Source organism: Strix aluco, chromosome 3 (assembly GCF_031877795.1).
Source record: "Strix aluco isolate bStrAlu1 chromosome 3, bStrAlu1.hap1, whole genome shotgun sequence".
NCBI lineage: Eukaryota > Metazoa > Chordata > Aves > Strigiformes > Strigidae > Strix > Strix aluco.
The window spans coordinates 110,549,395-110,573,226 of NC_133933.1; the positions used below are offsets into that span (position 1 = coordinate 110,549,395).

Sequence of the window (23,832 nt, forward strand, 5' to 3'; positions counted from 1 at the left end):
GGCTGGGGCATGCTACTGCCAGAGCTGTTCCATTATAGTCAAGCATATCTAGTTTTAGTGACTTATGAAAATACTGCCAAAGTATTCCTTTTATAAATAAGCCAAGTTTTAAAGGGAGGGGACTACAGGTTTACAGCTTTAAAAGTCTTCATAGGAAAAAGTCTAAAAGTAACTGCTGTGTCTGAGAGAATAAGGGAACTGAAACATGGGGGAGAGGTGCTCCAAACATGCAGAACTTTGTTCCATAATCCAAGCATTGTGTGGGAATGACAACTGACTTCAGCAAATGAATTATTCTTCCATTATTATTTTGTTATGAATACCATAGAAAAACAGTATTCAAGTGGAAAGAACATATAAAAATTAAATAAATTTAGAATTAAGTGGCAGGTGTTTGTGTATTTCTTGCAAATTGTTAGAAAGGCTTTCAGCTGAAGGCACGATGACTAAGAACCCATAAAGTGCAACAGATATAAAGCTGAACATGTTTTATTCATGTTTGTAGAAGAATGTACACATAAACAACCTGTGGGAAGTAAGTGTTACCGGCAAGTCTGAAAGGCAGTGGGACAGGTCTGTGTTGTTCAGCCCATGGGAATCAAGAGAAAAGAAACCCAGCTTTAGTGGCACTCTCACCTCTGCCATGTTCTGAATCCACTTATCTGTCATGACCTTGGGTACAGACATTACAAGCTCCTAGTGAACTTTGTGGGAGCTGGGAATTATGTTCCAGTGTCTTTCAAGGGGTTGGACCTCAGCCTTCCAGCTGAAAGCACAGAAACAGTGCAAATGAATAGCATAATTAGCTGATACTTCAATATTCTGAACTGTAATTTGTTTCCAAACATTTGATAGTTTGCTTTATTTAATGTTGGTATCTTTGTATTGAATTGCCAACTTTAATTGGATATTAAGGGTCTAGCCTTCCTCTGACACCCAGCATATGGCAGGAAAAAATTCCTCTTCATCAGGACCAGTTACTGGGAAAACAGGAGGTCGGACTGTCCTCCCCTCCCCTAGCGACAGGTGCTGGGGTGTGTGCGCTCGGTCATGCGAGGCCGCAGAGCTAGGCAGCTGCTGCCTGCGCTTGGCCGTGATGCTTTTCACCCTTTTTTCTTACGTGAGTACCTGAACATCTAGCCCCATGATTAAATATTGACTGAGGGCTAGAGAAAATTAATTATTATATGGGAGCGGAGTAGGTTCAGCTGAAAAGACTGAGGAAGAAGGGTTCCATGAAAATTATCCCTAGAAATAATAATTTCTCATTATGGTTGGATCAGCAACTTGAACTGACTGGCTGACTCTGCAACTGCATCAATGCCTGCCACAGCACAGGGGTGAGGAGGGTGAATGTGACATGGGACACAACACAGTCTCAAATGTAGCTGTCAGGACAGAGAGTCCCCAGAATTCGTGTTGCAACTGTGATGTTTTGGAGTGAAATGGGACCTCTCAAGAGGTGAGCTCTCCTCAGCTTTTCGAAGTAGGAGTGCAGGTGACAAGCTCCCAGACGATTCATCCAGACTTGACCTTGCTGGAGGTAAGTCTCGTTCTCTCTCTCTGGTCAAAAGTTAAGCACCTGAGGGAATTTTCACTATGCTGCTGGACTGAGTGTCCTGCTTCTCTCTGGCCATTGCAGGTGACTTCTTAGGCACTTTCCCCATGTCTTCTTAAGAAGCTGTGAAGTACTTGGTTTGTTAAATTTGGCTTATGGGACTTCTAACTATCAGATGTTAAAGTATCTATAACCAATTTTGTGAAGTTTGAAGGTTTTTGATGAAATCAGCTTCTGAGAAACTTCAAGTGATAAGGCTTAAGAAATATGTATGCTCTGTCTCACTCTCTATATGTACATATACATGGCAAGACTTAAGAGGTTGACAGCAATATCATAAACACAAAATTAATAAACTTTCATCTTATTCATTGCCTCCTTTCTCTACAAGTGTATGAATTACTTTCATGCTTATTATTGACTCACATCATATATAGGACAATTTAGCTAATACACTTCTTTGCCAATGATGGAGCTGTAGAGATGCTAATCCGTGTACCAGGCAAATCCAAAACATTGTGCTACTATTCTCCATCCCACCCTCTCCTTTCTGTGAGCCTGCATTGCTTCTGAATTCTAGACCACAAAATGCCACTAGTCTTTCAGTCCTATTTCTAGTGGATATCTCTTTGTTTGAGCTAGGTTGTTTCCTTGCATTTCAGTTTGTTCTCTAAAAGCGAGTTTATGCATTTTCCAGGGACGGGAAGCCAGGGAAAGGCAAAGAGCAGGGTTCTGCTCCTCTTTTTCCAGATAAGAACCACAGTCCTGCTGACATCCAAAGAGAAGGGCTCACTCAGTGCTCTCTGAACAGGTCCATGTCTACTGTCTTTACAGTCAGAGTGTATTTTCCCAGAGACAGGAGAACAAAACTGTTGGGACAGTGTAATACAACAGGTCTGGAGTCTCAGGTTTTGGAGAAAATGACTGGGGTGGAGCAGGTGTTGGGGAGGGGGAAGGAAGAGCCTGTTTTTCAAAATTGTAATTTCAAGCTTCTTGTGGACTGTGGCAGAGAATGTCTTGATTGCCTTTGAATCAGTGTTGTTTTTCAGGACTAGAATTCAATAAAATGAAAATGACCTGAGATTGTCTACACTTGTAAGTGTATGAAGTGATCACATAAGTGATCATGTAGGCAAGTGATCATGTAGGGGCTACAGCTGGAACATTGTTTCCTATCATTGTCACTGCAAAATCTATATATAAACAGATCCAGGTCTTGGGATAAAAGCTGTGAAGCAAAAGAAACCTGAAGAGATTTAGTGCACAGTTCAAGGCATGCTTTCTGCTATAGGAGAGAGCACCTGCCTGCCTTTGCATATGACGGCCAGCACCCAGGAGGCTGAAGAGCAGAGGCTTTACTTTCAGGCATAACCCTACCCATGGGTTACAACACTTTACGTTACATGAGTAAGTGCTGGTATAAAGGGCAATGAGATTAATTCAGATTGACAAAATACATTCTTCACTACAAGGTGAGGTATTAACAAGATTGCTATCCTGAAGGTGGAATCTTCTCCCCTTTTCATCTCAGGCAGAGATTTAAAAAAACCCCACCACAGTATGACACAAACCTTACTCTCAAAATCACTGCCTTATCTTTTTGCTTAGGTGACACAATTAAGATTGATCTTATGCATCTGATGACTTCACACCAGGTAGTCACTTCTAATCAAGCTCTGTTATTTGCCTAGTCAAAGAAACATATTCACTAAATATTTAACTGGCTTGTGGAACTACTCTCAAAGCTGAGTTTTGCCATGTGTTAAACACTTATAACACTGTTCATGAGAGTGTGATTCTGCACTCAAAGTCTTTAATATTTTAAAAAAAAATCATAATAGCCCTGCACTGAAATGCTTCTCAGGGCATGCATGCAAATGTCCCTTCTCTCCCCCCCCACCCCCCCTTTTTTTTTTTTAACCTGGAAGAAAGGTTTAAAAACTACCTTACTGGCTTTTGGATCTGGGGGTACTGACCATGAGCCAAACAGTGTGCCCTTGCCACAGGTAAGGTTAATGGTGTCCTGGGCTGCAGCAGGTGGAGGGGGTGATCCTGCCTCTCCACCAGTGAGGCCACACCCTGGTATGAGACAGGCATAAGACTTACTGGAGGGAGCCCAGCAAAGGGCCCTGGGGAGCATGCAGGGACTGGAGCACCTCTCCTGTGAGGAAAGGCTGAGAGAGCTGGGACTGTTCAGCCTGGAGAAGAGGAGGTTCAGGGGGATCTCATTGATGTCTATAAATACCTGCAGGGAGGGTGGAAAGAGGATGGAGCCAGGCTCTTGTCAGTGGTGCCCAGTGACAGAAGCAGTGGGCACAAACTGAAACACAGGAGGTTCTCCCTGAACATCAGGAACCACTTTGGTACTGTGAGTGTGACCAAGTGCTGGCAGGAGTTGCCCAGAGAGGTTGTGGAGTCTCAATCCTTGCAGATATTCAGAAGCCATCTGGACACAGTCCTGGACTTCTGGCAGTAGAGAGAACCCTGCTTGAGGTCCCGTCTACCCTCAACCTTCTGTGATTGTAGAATGAAGCCTCTGGAGATCAGGGCTACAAGCTAGAGTCCTGCTTCTTGTCTTAGCTATTGCCACTTCAGAACAGGGGGAGAGCTTTGTTATTCTGAATGGCCTACCCAGGAAAATGTCCCAGAACCTATCTCTTCTTGGGCCTGTCTGAGGCTTTTTACTACAGAAGAAAAAACAAGAAAGTGGTGACAGGAAGATGAATCCTGACTCCTGTCACCTGACATTTTTAAGAACTGAAAATTAGTTATTACATATACTGATTTCTCAAATCTTTTTAACTTCTTACAAGCCATTTTAAGTAATTTCTTTCCTTCCTCAATTTAGAGGCTAGGGAAGGTCCCTCTCAGCTCTCTTAATACCTTTCCCTGATTCTCACATTATTTGCATCTTCAGTATTGGGCAGCTTCCTAGGTAATGATGTGTGCAGTCCCTGATCAGAGACCTTCATGATGGGTGAAGAGCTCAGCACAGTATTAAACCAAATGCTGACTTCAGCACCTTTCTTTAAAACTCCCACAGAAAGCAGGCACCATCGATGTAGGTATTCACAGGCAGTTTCATGAAGGGTAGCAGAACTGTAACCATGTTAAAGGAGTGATGAATGGATGCCAGCCATCACCAGCCTGTCAAGGTTACCTGGGTCACACAGACAGGAAAACAGATCTGCAACTATCACATTAAGTAAACAGGGTGCAAATCATTGTTAAAGAAGAGCTTCTGATTCCTTAACAAATCCAGTGGCTAGAGCAGTGCTTGGCCTGGGAAACTGAGGCTTGCAGCAGTGTTCTGAAGGAACAGGAATAAGAATGGATGTCACTGTCTCCACACCTGATCATTACCATAGCCAGTAGCAGACACCTTAATTGAAAGAAAAAAAACCACAAAACCCTGTATTGAAAAATGCACCTATCAGCAAATTCAAAGGATAACGGTGGTATATCACTGAAATTTAGCTTTATTTGTTTTAACTTATCTCCTGAAAAAATATTCTCCCCCTCTTGTGCAGCCTATTAACAGTCCTGCTATCCTATTAAAAAGAGTGGTAATACAACCAATTACTGAAAAGCAATGTCACAGGGACTGCTTGTATGCTTCTCATACCATTACCAATTACTATAGAGAACAGGTTATAGAAAGATCTCTTAAAATTCAAATTGATTCATCCCTATGCACAAGAGACTTCTAGGAATAATAGATAAAACCATGATTTATTACACTATACAAAACTAGATTCAGAACAAGTGCAGAATATAGTACATGATTTATTTTTTCTGTACATTACATATTATTTGTTAAATTTCACTGACAAACCCAAAATTTCCCTAATTTTTCCTTTACCTGCCTAAGCCAAGCAATTAATTGTGTTCTACAGGATAGAAGAAAATAGCTTCCTGGAGAATTCATCATCTGATTAACTTGGCAGAAGGTGCTTCAGCTCACACTGACTTTCAGCGTTTCCCGTAGCTTGTAAAGAATTGTCAAGTTGGAACCTCAGTTGGTAGTAAAATGTCCTGCCACTGTACCAGTCCAGAAACAAGCAACTCCACTGTCATTAAATTTCAATAGTGTCTTCCTCTTAGATGAATTAATGCAGTTGCATTTGTAGACAAACCAAACAGTATAGATGAAGGCTGTAGCTACCATTTAAAAAACAACAACAAAAAAATCACTTTCCAGTAGCCCCAGATCTGTCTCTTGAGTTATACAGGATGTGCTGAGATAGGTTATTGTGTAATAAAGTCTTTAAGAAAAATAAATATTTTTGCATAATTTATGTACAAAGATTGGTTGATTTCCTTCATTCATCAGTTCAACAGATATAACCACAGCTATTATTTTATTCACTAGCTCACAATGATTAATGCCACCTTGGTAACTGTTCTATTAAGAGTTGAAGAGAATATCAGCCTATTCTTTGTAATAGTGCAAATTACATGGAGGTGTTTTCAAAACAGTGGCTTAAAGGAAGAAGGATTAACAAAAAACCCCTTCTTTGGTCCCTGTAAGACTAGTCTAACTCTTCCATGAAGTTTTCAAAATGCCCCCACATAATTTTAACCAACTATTAAGGCGTCAAAAGAATGGATTAGAAGTTGAGATGAAAATGGTCTTTCTTGGACTTGAAAAGAAGTCCACTGCAGATTTCCTGACAAAGAAGTTTTCTTAATGTGTCTCCTTCTCCTCAGCTCTTTTCTGCGCAAGAACAATACGCCAAATAAACCTGTCTGATAATCTCCCCTGTATCTTTTTTTTAAAAATACAAGAAAACATTACACTTAAATATATTGCACAAAAAGCATAACATATCCTGCCTGACTCTTCACAAAAATGGCCACAAACACAGCAGAACAGCTACTGAACATCTCAAAATTTGAAAAGATCAATGAAATGCTGAGGAGATACTGGCATGAGACAGGTGTTTGGATCACTGGCTGTGCAGGGGTGTCCTGTATCCTGCAAAATGAAGGAAAAAAAAGTAAGTTCTCTTTCCATATCCACAATCTCCCTCTATCCCCAATTTAAAAAAAAGGCAAAAATTCACATATAGGCACATGCAACTACTTCCACTGTAAACAAACTGATAGGAACTTGCTCTTTTTAAGAATTCACCATTTTTTCTTTAACTTTTTAGACTAAGTTTTTAAGAAAATAGGCCTTTCCAGTTTGACTGTGGTAGCACAAGTAGTTCAGATTTCAGAAAAACAACCACCCTTCTCCTACCAAAACCAGAACTTGAGTCAGCACTCTTGAAAAAAGTTTCATATACCTTAGCCATTATTTTTTGGTAACTGTAATTAAAAAAAAAAAAAGCAACTGCTTTGTTGGACCTAAGTTATCTGTTTAATGAAGTCTGAAATCAGCTACTAGTTCGGGGGGGGGGAAAATGAGCTCCTTGCTTTCAAAGTGAAGGGCAGCAGACACTTCCCAAGAAAAACCTGAACAGCATGTTTGAATTCCCAGTCAAAAGTTTTTCTACCTTGTTTCCCCCCCAACATCTTTTTCTGCTTGTTCACTCCTACATTTTCCCCACCTGAAAGGATTGCCTTAAAACAGAAGATAGCACCCTGGCAAGTTATGAATATAGAAGACGGACAGGGTGGAAAGGCTTTATCATTACAAATTCACTAGGCCTGCAGTGCTTTATTACAGAAACTTGAACTCGGCACAATTGTCTGGTTATTTAAGATTCAAATTCCTCTTCAAATGAAAAGTTCACCATTCCACCTTATTAGAACCCTCTAAAGGAAGAAAATTCTAGAGGTGTAATGAGAAGAAAGTCCCAGACAGTTCAGTGGAGAGGTTAAACACCTTGAACAACAACATTGTAAGGCTCAGAAACTGTCCTCCCCAGGTTTTAAGGGGTTTCCCTCCCTTTTCCACCAGTGTTGATGAATGCACCATGTGGGGCAAGAAAACTAGAGTAAATACATGGTAAGTAGATCACAGACCACTGCAGTCTTCATTTCCTTTGTTTCCATAGGAAATAAAGTTACATGCAATTCAGTTAATAAAGCAAAGAACCTGTAAGTGAATTTTTTTCTCACTTGGAAATTTACATAAGTAAAGTGCTGTCAAAGATGCTACCTTCCCGTCCAAAGTCTTTGCAACACCAAAGTGCACTAGGTGAAACACATTCTAAATACTACTCAGCTTTTCCAATTAAAATTGTTACTCTACTGGTTTATTATCTGTATTTTTCATGAAGTTCATAGATGACTACATGAAAACATCATGTGGTATCACCTCTTCCCACTTTTTTTAATAAATGCTTTAACATCACCTGAGAACCAGTTACATTCATGACACAGAAGGAAAAACAAACAAAAAGGAGAAAAAAACAAATAGATTAGACCCCAGGTAGAACTGCCTGTCTGGGGAAGCTGCAGATGAGAACAAACAGAAGATTAAGACCAGAAGTGTTTAAACTTAACACCATCTTGAGATGACATCTGCAAGGAAGAAATACAGCACAGCAGAAAAAGCTCTCAAAGGTAGTTGCTAATGAACTATCATCTTCTCCACCCACTGCTGTGTCAATGTCATGTCATTACTTTCCTAGTTTCCAGGAAAAGACACCATCAGAATTGGGATTCTGGGAAAGAAGCTAGGGTTTATCCCCTTTTAATGCTTACTTATACTCCTAAATATTTTGGACAGAATTTGTAACATGCTATCTGCTTTGCTCTGCACGTCATAAAAATGCTTTTGAAAGCTCTCCTCAGTCAGGAATTACAGGTCCAATAAAAATCTCAATAAGATCAGTTCTTGGTATTTTTAGTTATTAAAACCAAAAGAAACAGCAATTTTACAGTGGAAAAAGAGTGATGAGGGCTGAAAAGAGTCATAACTTTCCTGTAATCATGAGTCTTCCTCCTTCCAAGAAAAATGTATTTCCCTTGAAATTACATTTAATAAAGAGTGTTCAAATCATATTGATTTTCAATGTATCTACTTAAAGTTAAAACAGAATTCTTTTAAATTAAAAAGAGAATTCACCAGGAGGAGTGTTTACTGGCAAATGCAGTTGTTTTCCTCCTCAAATTTTATCATAACTGGACATTAAGAAGCTCCCATAACAACTTTGGAGCTACAGTCCTTCTCTGTGTAATTATTTCTACCATTTCTTCATTCAGAAAGCAACACTATAATTGCCTGCCCCTGCTCCCAAGTCATATACAGCCTGTTTGGGGAATTTCTTTTCAGAGAGACTCTTTCATAAAAGTATGTATGACTACAGCATTTCAAATGGAGTAAAATCAATTTTAGTACATTTGCATTAAAGTTATCTGAGGTTCATGTTACTCAGAGTTAAATACTGAATTGAATACATCAGGGAGTGCAGAAACAGTTTATAACACCAAGTGCAGAGAAACCTATTTCTTAGCAAAATCTGGCTGACCTCACTGACACCACACACCTATGTTCATTAGAAGCTGAATTATGCTCCCTAGTTTAAATGGCATTAACAGAGAATATGGCAATAATAAAAAACTGAGATGGAAAGTCATTGCTACCTTATTTAATACAGAACCAAGAAACAAAGTATTCCTGCTGCTAAACTGATGTGGGGAAATGAAAATCAAAAAAAGAACATCAAACAATTAGAAATGAACATGTTATTCACTTTGACATTACAGAACAGTCAGCAATGAAAACATGAGACACATAGGAAATACCTTGAGTAACAAAGCAAGGTGGTAGTCCTTTGAGACCATGAAGAAGGAAGCAGGAAGGAGAGCCGTAAAGTAAAAGAAGCAGAGTTAAGGTTTATTGAAGCTAAGGTTCATATGCCATTTAGAAAAAAAGTCTTTTATTCTTGTGGCAAATCACACGCAGCTGGAGAACCAAAACCAGCACAAGCCCCAAAATGACTAAAACCAAGTGTGAAGCATATCACTTGTGCAAAACAGTTACACTATTTTACATAAATCCCTGGATACTGAAAGAAGAAAAAGTATTTCAATTTCTGTGGCCATACCTGGAATAACTGAAATGTGCTACTGAGTGAGCTAAGAAACTGCCCACAATTGCAATGTTGCCTAGTGGAACAGAAGAAATAGTGTACACAAAAAGCGTTCAGAAGCATCAGTAATTAGTCTGCCATTACTTATACACTACTGAAATTATGTATTTTTCTCAATTTCATCATGGACAAATCCTTTACCAAGAAATCACTTCTGAAAGATAGTAATTCAATATGGAGAGTTTCTTATGATCATTCCCTCCTTTAACACAGGAGGGTACAAGATGTTCTATTATATCAGTGTACTTTCTATAATGAATTTAGGAGTCTCCTTATTGTATTTAACATTATTATGGTCACAGGTTTTGAACACAGGAATACAGATGCTGCTTCCTGAAAAGCTCTTAAAGACTTGTTAAAAGTAACACTAAGATTATTATAGCATACTGAAAAGTGAAGAGTTATATCCCCTACTTCAGCTGTTTGCTAATTCAATAAAGTAACCATCAGCCCCTTCTTTTGCAAGGCCTTCTTTAAAAGGGACACAAAATGCAGGACTGAAAGAACTTCCCTCTCATGGGATGAGGCAGCCCTCTCATGTTGCCAACAATTACATTATCAATTTCATAAACCAATGAAAATTCTCCTCATCACTAGCTAGGCCTGTGCTTTGTGGCTATTGCAGAACCTCACTGCTTTGGTTCTTAAGAAACTCCTAACTCAGCATAAGTTTACCAACAACTAGTTTCCACAACTTATTTGCATAAAGGATGTCCCTTAGCTTAAATGATTTCCCTAAGCAGTCTCACCTTTATTCTTCCCTTCCCAGTCTCCGTGAAGAATTTATGGAGAGCAGTCACATTCCTTACTAGCTTTAAGACAGCTATATTAAAAGAAATTAACCTCTGCTAGTCTTCTTTATGCCTTGATCATTTAAGTACTTCTTCCTCTGCAACTATTCAAGTGTTTTGCTTTGTTCTTAGATAAGAGGAGGAAAAAAAAGTGCAGTACCAAGAAGTGTTCAGCTCACTGCCTGAAGTTCTTCTGAATGCCCTTGAAAGCAAAAGCTGCCTGGTTTTTGAATTGTACTATTAAAAGAAAAAACTGAATTTTTACATATTATAAACTATCTGAAGAATCCAGTGCTTCCATTTGTTTCAAGATTCAAACACTTGCTCTTTTTCTTCTGTAAAGTAACTGTGATTTCTCTTTTAACATTGGTTTTTGGATTTTGTTTTGGGGTTTTTTTTGCTATATGCCCAATGGAATTAGGCAGAGTAAAAGCTTTGGCTGAGAACAAAAATCTGTACATTATAGATACAATTACATGTCAACCACTCCTATATATATGTATAAAATGTAATAATCTGTCTAATCAAGTATGATATTGAAGCTTGAGTTGTCGAAGTCTGATAAAAACTCTGATTAAGAAATATTTTTGCCTAGCACAGAATTTTTCTAGAACTAATAAAGGACCTCCTGTCCTGCTGCCCCCTGCTTTGCTTCCCATCTCTCTTTAGAAAACTTGGGAAAGGATATAGATACAAGTGCCTGAAGAAGCAGAACTATTTTCCTCTCCAGTTTAGTGCCGACTAGCACTACTTTACTCAGATTGCCCTGAGAGACCAATGATTAACCTCTTAGCGTGCCTGCCAATAAGGGTGCCAGTAGTACAGAAATCAATTCGTTTAACAATCTGTTTCAGCCTGATCAAACATTTCTTTTAAGATGGGGACATGGCTTAGACTCCAAGACCTAGAGAAGGAAAACTGCAATGCAGGCTCACAGAATAATCCGGTTGGGAGGCACCTCAGGAGGTCTCTAGTCCAGCCTTCCACTCAAAGCAAAGTAAACTGAGATCAGGCCAGGTTGCTCTGTGCTTTATCTGCTCAGGTCTTGAAAACACCCAAGGATGGAAACTGCACAACCTCTATGGTCAAACTATTCCCTTGCTTGGCTGTCCGCACAGCAGGTTCTTAGGTTCCTCTGAAACCACCTTCTCCAGCCTCTCCTCACAGGAGAAGTCCTCAAGCCTCCCTGATTATTTGGCTCTCACCTGAACTCCATCCAGTTTATCAGTATCTTTTTTGTACTGGGGACCCCCAGTTGGATGCAGTACCCCAGATGCAGTCTAATGAGTGCCAAGTGAAAAGGGATAATCACTTCCCTCAACCTGCTGCCTCTGCTCTTGTTACAACTGCTGAGCCCAAACAACCGCTCCAGAATTTTAGTGCTGAAGCACACCATTACTCTATAACCACACTGTCACTCTTAAGACCTGCCCAAATCTCCAGGATGAGGCAGTCAGCACTGGAATGGTGACCTAGTAGGTACTGCTCATCAATCCAAACAAAGTGTCTTTAGAACTTACTGTGTTGTGTTTCACTAAAAACATAAAACCACAAAATGAATGCTATTATACCAGTAATAGATTGGAGTAGTCAAGGTAACAAGACATCTGCCTGCACAGGTTCACTGCCTCTGTCACACACAGTCTCCAAAGTTAAACATTTAATTCCAAACACATTTTAGTCATTCCTCATATTAAAGTGCTATACTTTCATTTATACCAAGATCAGAATGAGAAAAATTTACTGTAGTAAGCATTAACCCTTTAGATAGTAAAGCCAGACAATCCAAACAAATCTGATACCAAAAAAGCCCACCTGCATGCACACTGTGTGCTTACCTTTAAAATTTCCACTTTCAAAAGAGAAAACTTTACCCTACATATTGGGCAACATGATAAAGACTTATTCCACTGTAATGAAGCGTTCTTAGTCATTCTTGACAAAGGTTCTTCAGCAAATGCCCAGGCTTTTCACAGCAGAAGCCAGTTCTGACTACCTGCTTTCCTACTATTAATTTAGCAAAACATTAGTACCTGGAAGGGCTCCTGTGATATCAAGAATACTCAACTTCAAGGTAAGATCATTCAGCAACATCCTACTTGTATGAAAGCTAGCTTATTCGGTTAAACAGACTAGGTTTTTTTCTATGGAAAATAAAAAAGCCTCACACTGGCATGCAAATCCGCTTAAAGTCACAGAACTACACAAGAGCAAGTCATTTCTGTGAATTAGAATATGAATATTTTCCAAAATTTCTCAAACATTTCCCACTCTTTGCTGTCCACTTAGCACTATCCATATCCAGTCTTTGAGCTACAAAATTAAAGAAGTCTCACTAACTAGAAGGCTACATTATGGTGCAACACAAAGTAAAAGCAGGACCATGCATTCACACACAAGTTAAACATGAAAATGTCCTACAGAAATTAAAATAATCCTGTAAAACAGCATATGCTTCATGATAAACATCAAAATCAATGTAAAATGCATTTTGAATGAAGTTCCAAACATTCCTCCAAGCTTCATAGGGGACAGAAGCAAGACTAAAAATACAGAGTTTTACACCAAAGTGGTAGGAATACTATAGTAATAAGTTCTCATTAGAGATGTATTGATTGCCATGCCATAAAATGGCTAACTTCATACAAGTTCCTAACAACTCTGCATAAGATTAAGTAGATACAAGACAACACAAGAGTGCAACATGGCACTTTTCCTTGAAATTCTAAGTATTGATGTTATCATACATCAAGAGATAAGAATACTAGATAACAAACAACTTTGCAGTTTAATACTGATTTTATAGGGAAGTTTTATATAGTATTTAAAAGTTAGATATTAGTTGTCCAATCACATTTCACATGAGAAAGCTGACATGATGATCTTAATATTTTTCCTTTCAGATGATCACCAATAGCTGTTTGAACTTATTTCTGATTATCTATTTCAAAACTCTTACCTTCCAAAACAGAATACTACAGTGTCGACAGAAGTGCAAGGTGTCCCCATACTGTTCCTTTATTGGGTAATATTTCTGAAGTGCAAAGTACATCAGCTTCCAGTCAATGTGACCTTTCTCTGATGGAATCAAATGCCTACAAAACTGGACATAAAATTAATGTCTTCCTTTAAAATTGTTAAAGAACTAGTCAAATCAGGTAAGAGACTGGGGGAAAAAAAAAAGGTAGTTAAACTAAGTTTTATAACTGGAATTCTTTGAAGTCAAGAAACTGACATCATACACCTCTGCAAAGCAGTGAGAGAGAGATCTAGCCACAAAAAAAATGGAAGGTTAAACACTAAAAATAGGAGGGTGTGTATTTGCCAAGGAAAAGTAGACCATACACAGCTGATCTAACTCTACTGTCCTGAAATGATTCTAGTTATAGTCAAGAACCATATAATGAAAACAATATTTAGAGCAGCAAGTAATTTTACACTTTTAAAAAACCCACTCAGGAATGAGATTAAAAATATGATTGTACATTACAAATAGTGTTTTCTGTTAAGACAGTAACAATGGATTTAAATAATGCTTTTTCTTTCATTTAAAAAGTATTACGTGATTATTTATCACATTTCTTATGATCTTTCTAGAAGGATAGCAATAATCAGTGACTAATGTACTCTAGGACGTAATCTGCATGTAAAGATTAGCTGATACACAATGGCTATTTCTCCCTGGTTTAAGACACAGCCAAGGTTTATTAAGTATGTATTTGTAGAAGGCTTGTGTTCCATTCTGTGTGGATTAATGCCAATACATTAAGGGCTTTCTTTGTTCAGAAGACAACTCCTAGATGGGGAGAAGAGCACCGCCTTCCTGATTTCGGCTACAATTCACTTCATTTCATAACAGTCTCCCTGTGCAGAGTTCTCGTTTTTTTCCAAAAGTGCTCTTCAGATATCAAGTATGTTTTTGTGGTTGTTTCAATGGTTCAACAAATATACTGCAGAGGATAGGAAGAACAACATGATTCTGTAGCTTATTAAGGTAGTACACTTTTAAACAGAAAAAGCAGAATTTGAGACTGGAAAATAAATAAAATCATTAGATTTCTATTATTAATAATCTAATAAGAAATTGAACGTGAACATTTAGAAATGTATTGGAAACACTGTGTAGAAGTGTCCTTTATAAGGCACAGGGCTAGCTAATTCTAATGAAATGCTGAAGTTATCTTTTTCCCAGCATTACCTTAGTATAACAGCTTCTCCTCCAACCAGTTTTGTCACTGTTCAGTAAAGCTTACCTCACCTAGCCTCAAAATCCACCCAACTGCTACATTAAGCTTAAACTTCTTATCATCGTAACTTCACCTTGCACTCTTCCATGCTGCTTCTGAAAGACGGTTTTTCAGTTTGCTTGTATCTGTCTATATTCTCCATGAAGTTCATTCTAAAGCCTTTCATCTCACCAAAATTCTTATTTGGGTCAACTGCACATGAGTTAATCGATCTTCACTTTTACCTCTCCTGTTATAATAATACTTAATCTGGTAGTCATCAACCAAACGGTACCACTTCAACCCATCAGATGTAAGAATGCATATTTTCACTTCCTGCAGTCTGGAATGTACTAGGTTTTTAAAGTTCTTCCTCCACTTCTGATGAAGTAACTTCTATTTTCATAGCTTTATTTTCACCTAGTCTGATTTTGTCCCAGCATATATTGCTGTCAGAAAACGAAGACAGTTCTGGAGGCATTCCTAGATTACTTTAATGCTTTTTATGAGGAACTGACAGAAAAGTACCAGTTCTCTTTTTGTTCTTAATTGCAAAATATCAAGCATTTGTTCTATTCTTTTTTTTTTGCAAAAATCCAGTTTTGGTTTCACCAAACTGTTCATGTAGCCTGAAAGTTTTGAGCAATCTGTCTGCCTACCTTGGTTAGTAAAACAACTTCTGCTTTAGGTATCCTCTGCCACACTTGTTGGGGATTGTGTAGTTTAAAAAAAAAAATCTTACAGTAGACTTTTTAAAATAATGCAAGGAAAGGGCCTGATAGTTACCCTAAACTCACAGACAGTGCTAAGTACAATTTTTAGTACAAATCAGGCCCCCAAAAGAGAACATTTTCACTATTACTGCACACTGTCATATTTTTATCTCAAAAAGGGTACAGTCACATTTCATTACTAGTATACCAAACTGCAAAGATAAGGGCCACAGTTATGCAAATGATAGAGTTTATTACCTGCTTTTCTGCAAAATGGTACTGGCAGAGTTTTTTCCACAACTGTCTGTCTTCACTGAGCATGTACAAAGTTGGGGTCACTTGACCCAGAGTAATAATGTCCCAGCCATCAGAGAATCTGTATAAGATGTTATTCAGCATATGGACAGGGAGATCGCTAAGCGTAAGACCATTGTTGACTTGCTGAAAATAAGAGTTGAAGACTTTTAACTACAAAAACTTGACAGCATAAGGTACAAGTAAGATTCTTACTTTAGAGGTTTCTCAGGTCTTAGTTTAGTTTGTACAAAACCATTGAGTAATATCTATGGTTAAATCTGTGACACTGATTTCTTGGCTACCATTATTCTCTAACTGCTGTTGTTGAAAACTTAAATGACTACAGGTACAGAAGGAGCCACAGACTGTAGCTTTATAACTTACAGCTTTCCTACTGTTAAAATAAACATATCCTAAATTATTTCAAATAATTTTAAAACACTTCCGTCCTAGAAAATACTGTACAGTCTTGAAAACTACAGTATTATTCAATTTCACTTTTGCGAGAACTGTTCCAAAACCCTAACTATAATAAAGGTATGAACCAATTATTTATAATTTGTACGATAACTACAGTTTCTCAATTTTTATTAAGAAACAGAGCATGTGTCAATCTGCCTTAAGACAATTAGAATACAGGACTGAAGAGCCAAAACACAGAATGAAAACGATATGATAGTCAGAGGCAGAAAAGAGTAGGTCCATTTTTGAAGTCTGAAGATAGTTCCCCTGATATGTAAGTAAGCAATTCTGCAGGGGGTGACAGATCAGAGCACTGAGAAAGTTTTTGTTGAGAATATACACCTCTGCTGAACTTTAACAGGGTACATACATGACAGAATCTGGAGCCTATACTGCCTGGTGGCACAAAGCCTGGCACAGCTGGAAGCAGTGTCCCTGCTGGCAAGGGAGGGAGTGTGGGCAGCTGCCGGCCCCACCCAGCAGAGCTGCCCAGTCACAAGGCACTGGCAGCACAGCAGCTGCACGCAGGCAGGCTCTCGCTTATGTCAGTTTATTTCACAACCATTCATCTCACTTATAGACTAGACTTTCCATAGTGTCATCTGTTATAAACATCTCTGGGACTGTCATTCTGTTCAGGAATATGTGAGCATTAGAGATGCAAGATTTCTCATCAGTTATTTCAACTGCTCAAATAGAAGTGGCACACTGGAAAGAAACGCAGCAACTGCAGTGCCTCAAAACTGCCTATGCTGTGGTTGTTTGGCATATGAAAACTGCTGAGACTGGAATGGAAAGGAGAAATGGGGAACCCAAAGTAAGCTGTTTTATTCAGATACCCGGCACACACAGCAAGGACAATTTCAAAATTTCATAGCTGAAAGCAAACAGATGAAACAGTTGTATGACTTTACTGTGAGCAGTGTCTTGTAGCATTTCTTCCTCCAGGAGTAACCCAGACAGGTTGAAAAAATTGCCTGCTTATCAGAAGTTTCCACTATAAAAGCCTGGAACAGTGCATACCACATGCTTTGAACAAAGTCGCATGATCAGAATCCAGATGATGAAGTCATTATCCTTCTCTTACAAAAAAGCAACTATGCTAATGAATAAAGCTGTAAAATTGCTACTTGAATATTTTACTTCTGTTTTCTTGATCCACCTCTAAGATTCATTTTAGATTTTTATTTCTTCAGTAGTGGAACATTTGCTTTGGAATTAAAAACTGGTATCTTTTCCATCTCTACCTGACAATCGAGAGACAAACATTTTGCAATTTATTTGGGTGAGAAAAACAACTACATCTAGATATCTCTACTACAAACCAGCAGTACAGGCACTGTAGAAGCCCTCATTAGAAAAGAGCTATTAAAACATGTCCTGGTTTAACCAGGATAGGGTTAAGTTTCCCCAGCAGAGGGGGGGAGCTCTAGCCGGGTTATTCGGGTTATTCAAACACCATGCAGACGTCACATCCTGGCAGGCCACATTTTTCCTGGCGCAGGAGCGCGGTGCACTCGTGGTTTTGTACATCGTGCTTCTCACTGCTGTATTTGGTAGCTATTTTGCTCTGTTCATTGCTATCACTATTACTGTTATTGTTATTGTTGTTGTTTGTTGTGTTGCTATTGCATTATTGTATTAAATCTTTCCTTATTTCAGTCTTGGGGCTTTGTATTTCACTCCCTTTGTGGGGGAGGGGCAGCGGCCACGTGGTCTCAGACCCCGGCAGGGGCTAAACCACCACAAAACATTAGAAAATTAAGTTGATTCCAAGTAAAACGGTTTTAAGATGTATTTGAAACTTTGTTCACTTACAAATCAAATCAACATTCGTTATAATTCCCCTCCCCCAATTACTTTTTTAGCATCATTTAATAATATACCTTGTTCATCTGAAGGTTTTTCAGTTGTTGTTGCCACAGAAGAATAGTTTCTAATCGGCAAATCCAAATATTGATGTTCCCTACCAACACAGATTTTCCCACTCCCCTAATCAGTATACGGAGAGTAGAACTCAGATCCTGTAGAAGATCTTTGATTAATCGTGGATTATATTGGTCTTCCATGACTGAAAAACAAAAACAAAGTTGTATTTGGTTTGTTAACTGAGTTAACCAAGCTAATACAGTTAGCTCAAGCTAATCAACACTTTTTTAGATCAACTAATTACAACTCGACTGTTTGTGTACAAATAGCTGCCCTAATTCCCACCATGACATTCATTAGTGCTGTTCTATAAGTGCAAGATCAATAATTAACAACTTCACAGGCAAATTTGATGTCACATTTCATGCTATGCATTTAATAAACTTAATGTTGAACAACTAGTTATAAATCCAATCTCTTCTCTTCAAAGCTGATAGTATTACGTGTCTAGTGTGGTTACCAGAATTTTTTTCCCAATATTATGTAAGAGCTTTTTAAAAAAAATAAGCAATAAAGAAAAGCAGTTATGTACATCATAGAAACTGAAAACCAAACATGTAACTAATCTAAAAAAAGTGTAATTTAATAGTAACCAATAGTTTCTGAATAGATTCTGATTGTCATTTAACTTCACCAATTTGTTTCAACAGACATGATTCAATAATCAAGAGAAAACAACTTATTGCAGCTGTGAGATGGGAAGCATGAAACCTTTCACTAATTAAATATGCTATTCTTTGTCTTACAATGTAAAAACAGTAATAAAGCTAACCAAAAAACCCCACCAACTGATACCTAATCACAGTGATTAAATCTAAACAAGCAGATTACAAAACCTTAAGTCTTACCCTTCCGCACAATTTTGTCCAAAATGTTGAAGTAGTTCTTCTGTGCTGCACCACTCAGTGAAGTTAACTGGGATTTTGCAATTAACTGCAAAAGCTAGGACAAAGAATTAAAACTCAGAAGAATGACAGAATTAAAGGATGGTTTCAAATGTACACTTTCAGTACATACATTCACCTAGAATAGCCTAAAGCACTGCAACTATATTTCATGAAAACATCACTACAGAGTTCAGAAAACAAACAAGACAAACACAGAAATCTTTAGCCATTCCCACTGGCATCCCATGAACAACTCTGAGATGTGTATATTCAAAATACTGTACAAACACTAGTGTTTATCTCTGATAGAGCACATGACGTATGGTCTTTATAAGCTGTAATGAAACAATGGAGGGAGTCTGTTTTAGAGGCTTACAAACAGAAATGTGGTCTTTGATGTGACTGGGTCCTGAACTCCCTGACAGATTTGGTGGCCAGGAACACCACTCTGAACTGATACCAACTATCAGACTTTCAATTTCTGAGTGAAAGTATCATACTGGTCAAACCAAGGTGTGATGGACTTAGCACACTACTTTCTGCTCATGGAGAGGAAATGCCATATTTTACCTAAACTGGACGAAGAAAAAAAAAAAAAATCTGTATTACTCCCACATTCAGGTCCCTGGTAGAAGAAACCACAGTAATCCAATAATCAACAGTACACATACTGTATTAGTAACTTTCCCTTAACTATATTGTAAGGATCTCCTAGCTGTCCACACATTCCTCACTTGAACCACTGTGAACAGAAGAGTGGCAAGAACAGTGGGAGTGATCTAGGGAAAGTAACCAGAATAGTTTAAGTTCTTGCCATGCACAAATGCCAAGCTATAGCTACTAGAGGCAGCCCTTGCTCCATTCTAACACCTTTGCTTTCACATTTTAGATGCAGTTTTGTAGCCGATGAGGACCATTGCCTCTTCAACAAGAAATGGTCTCTTAGTATGAAAAAGAAGAGAGACTTTGGTGTTATGACTGTATTGCAATGCTTAGAAGTGTGGCAGCAAGCCTGACAATTGTGATTTGTAACACGGAGTTCAGAACAAGTGTTCTCAATACATCGGAAAGGAAGAGCAGGGAATCGAAACCCATATCCACTACAGAGTGCTTGAAATGCCAACCTGCCGAGCCACGCTTTGTAGGACAGCATCAGCTATTGGCACAGAGGGTGAACAAAGACTACACCTGCCAAAAATTATTTCTAAAACATTGGATTTGATACTAAACTCAACATTAATTTTCCTTTGGAGGAAGAGTGAATACACCTGTTTGCTCCCTGATAATGTTCCTTCTGGCTTCTCTGCATGATCCCTGACAAAACATTATGTACTATGAAAGGAGGAAATAATTCTACTGATGTATTTAAATACAAGAAATCTATTTATACAGTTTTTGAGACTAGATATCAGGATCTCTTTCTTGGCATTTTCAAAGCCTTTTAGTTTGATTAGTAATTCAGAGGTCTCTGGCAGTTTGCCAATTCAAGCAAGTATGTACATTTCTCTTGATTAATTTAAACAAATTCAGTTATGTCAGTCAGACTAAAGATCAAATCAAAGAAACAACTTCCTCCTGGCTGATTTTAATGAAGATTCCAATTTCAGTGACGGTTAATGTGCAAAGATTAAGAGAATTTTAGCAGGTGCACAAGTACAAGGATCTGGCACATGAGTTCAGTCTTACCAATACATGCATAGCCATGGCTTATGTTGTCTACTAGAGATTATAACTTTGAATGGATCAACTGTTTATTCAAAAGGAAACATTCTGAAAAAAGACCATCTATATCAAACTCAATGTATCAGACATTTAACAGCTAAGAAATGATCATTATACTACAGCACAAACAAGTACAGGAGAACAGCTGATCCTACCTCCTCCCATCACTGCCCACCCTAAAAGGGTCCTGAGCAGACATCTATACTCATTTTTAATAATGATTGGGAGGTTTTTAGTTAGTTGGAGAATAAAAATGGATCATCTTGGTGGTCTGGGATCAAATAACCATCCAGTAGGGCTTGATATTTAAAAAAAATCTCTTCTTGATTTGTATCCTGCTATCTTAAATGCAAGAAGCAGAACGACACATAAAAGTAATCATCATTTTGTTCATGCATAACTAGGAATAATTCTTAGAGGAGAAGAAATAGGAACTGCTGCACTGCATTAAATGAGATCTACATAGAACATCTCCACTATTAGAAACTTCAGGGAAGTGAGAACTTGTATACAGCAGATAGGTATGGGAATTTTGATTTGTGTCTTTTCAAGTTCTGAATGCATTCTAACCACTATATCATTTGTGAACAGCCTCACCACTGCACGGAACTCTAGCCCTGATGTGTCTCACATTTTGAGCTTCTCTAGGAGTTGGGACAAGTGGTTTACTACCTCAGGTTAGATGACAAAAAAAACTTGGGGCTAGAGAAAGATCAGTATCTCCCAGAACAGGTATTTCCAAGTGGGCAGCTGGTGAGGCATTGAGGAAATTAAGGCATAACACTATGTGGCTCCCTAAAGTACAAGTGACATAGTTTTGGAAAACAGGCAGATAGCACCGTTATCCAGAATTTAAAGGTTCCATGCACTTAAGTCTCAACCTAAGACTAGACCTGACCCAAAGAAGTTAACGTAGTGAGAAAGGGACCTTCCAAGGAATCATGAGATTAGTATATCATAATTGTTTCTAGAAACATCATGTCACTGTATTATTCATAAAAGATGACTTGCAATAAAACTCATTTCTAGAAGACAAAAAAAAGGAAGACTGAAAAAGCCAGAGTCTCAAGTTTTAAGGGATGTTTACAAAGGTAAATATATGTATCTTGTTCTAGATTAAAAAAGTGTGCTATGAATCACAGGACTCTTAAGCTACAGAAGAAACAGAAACTGCAGAACATTTACACATCAATTATTCTTCCGGAAATTGCTATTTTAAGCACATTTAAGATGTAGTAAAGTACATTTAAGATGTATTACACTTTGCTATTTTTGGTTGTATAGGAATTATTTTGCCTTTATAGAGAGTTCACTACCCAGACTGATGAACAACTACTGAAACTACCATCAGTGTTTCCCTGTAAATACCTAGCATACTGGCCACCACCATCCTCCTCAAGTTATAGGCTTTCATAGAGCAATATAATGAGTTTTCATCAAAGAAAAAATACTCAATTTAAAGTTGCTTCATGCAGTACAAATTACATATGAACAGGATATTTATAGTCACAAATCATCAGCTGTTCAGTGCAAAATTATTTCTTTTGTACACACAGGCACATCAGCAAATGCATTTTTAAAATATGCATATAAAATAAAGAGCTTACTTTGACCACATAATTGAACCTTCTGATGTCCTGAATTGCACTCGAAAAGTCTAAGCGGTTAAAAGCTTCTCCCAAAGTGCAATAGCCATGTCTCTGAGAAGAAAAGTAAACACACTTTAAATGAAAAGAAACAAAGATAAAATTGAGGAAAATATTCAGAAAAGCACTCTGCCATGCAACTGGTGTTTATGTATACCATGGAAATATAACTGGACTGAAGATTTATTTAATTTCTTGTAGAACAAATGACACCAGATACGCTATTTGGAACTAACGGATATGTAGGCAATATTACTCGACACCAAGGCCTTTAAATTCACACTAACTGTGCAATCTGTCATCATGGGTATGTGAGTGTCCTGGGAATCTACTCCACTATTGCATGGCCACAATGCTGTCGCTCTCTCATGGCTATCAGAGTCCCCATTTGCCTCAGCACAAGGTAGAGCTTGTTTGTACAGCAGTCTGAGCTTACAGCCATAAGCATTAACTGACTGAGTTTATGTTCACATTTGAGGATAAGAACACAGCTACTTGATCCGGGGATTGGAAGATCAAATGGTCTCAACATCTAGAATTTATGTTCTGGGTGCTAGAAGTTTAGGTACATTTTTTGTTAGGTACCAAGAGCAAAGGCAATTGCATTTTCTTTTGGTACTTTTGCACAGATGTCTTCAGGTGAAAATGGAAGTTTCAGAGGCTGTTGCGGAACTACTTAAGATGGTACTAGCAGCCCAAAATAATATAGAATCACATAAGCTGACTAAATCCAAAGCCACAAAGCCACATAAGAGCCTTGGAGCAAATGTAACGAGGCTAGAAAAACCTTACAACTGGTGCAAGAGGTACTTGCAGAGCGGTGTGCTAGTACAGCTTATCAGCCCAGGGAGGGAGGGGGATAAATAATGATTTGAAGTTCATTCCTAGATGGACTTTTTTGGTGAATTATGTGATGGCAGTACAACTTAATGTTCCTTTTTGCAACCCAGAGAAAGCTTACCTTGGATGTACCCCAGTGGGACAGGAGACAGTTAACTATTCACTGCAGAGTGGTGGTAATTACTGCCTACTGCTTAATAACTGAATTCAGGATTGTACTGCTTGCTTGCTCATCCAGTTAATATACCCAAGATCCAAGCCTGCTGAATGCTTCACAATATGCACAACTTGTTGGCTAACAGCAGTGAATTAACCCTTACAGACAACAGAACTTTTGTTGAAATGTAAATATTTGTGGCTATTCTCTGGCTAAACAGTTATCAAAAGGCCATGCTTAAAAACATTAATGAGAGGTACATTTCCTTGAACAGCTGGAAGCACATTTCTATGAAACTTCAGCACTACTGTTCCCATCATGACAAAACTACTCAAGAGCATCTCCTACTTCATTTCAGCTATATATCTGCACTTGGTTTGGTTTTCTTTATTTTCAGTGCTCTCCCACAGCATGTTTCACATGTTTCGTATCAAGACTTTCCTACTCTTGTCACTTTGCCCTAAAATTCAGTATCCAGTTTGGGAAAAGTTTCCTAGTTGCGAGACAGCCATTTTGAAATCAAGTAAGATTATAACCTATATGAAAAACTAGAGCC

The 23,832-nt window shown here is 38.2% G+C and overlaps 1 protein-coding gene across 5 annotated transcripts in view; it reads right to left on the reverse strand.

The window, feature by feature from the left end:
- Positions 1-5,324: 5,324 nt before the first annotated feature.
- FBXO25 (F-box protein 25) overlaps positions 5,325-23,832 on the reverse strand; it is a 32,426-nt gene continuing 13,918 nt past the window's right edge. For 3 of the 5 annotated variants that reach the window (XM_074819958.1, XM_074819957.1, XM_074819960.1), the window contains 7 exons: positions 22,241-22,333; positions 18,873-18,966; positions 17,982-18,166; positions 15,595-15,777; positions 13,357-13,500; positions 9,260-9,286; positions 5,325-6,536 (listed from right to left, as the gene is read on the reverse strand). In XM_074819958.1, coding sequence (XP_074676059.1) covers positions 6,447-6,536; positions 9,260-9,286; positions 13,357-13,500; positions 15,595-15,777; positions 17,982-18,166; positions 18,873-18,966; positions 22,241-22,333 — 816 coding nt within the window. In that variant the 3' untranslated portion in view covers positions 5,325-6,446. The remainder of the gene's footprint in view (positions 6,537-9,259; positions 9,287-13,356; positions 13,501-15,594; positions 15,778-17,981; positions 18,167-18,872; positions 18,967-22,240; positions 22,334-23,832) is intronic. The other 2 variants (XM_074819959.1, XM_074819961.1) reach the window with 1 other exon arrangement.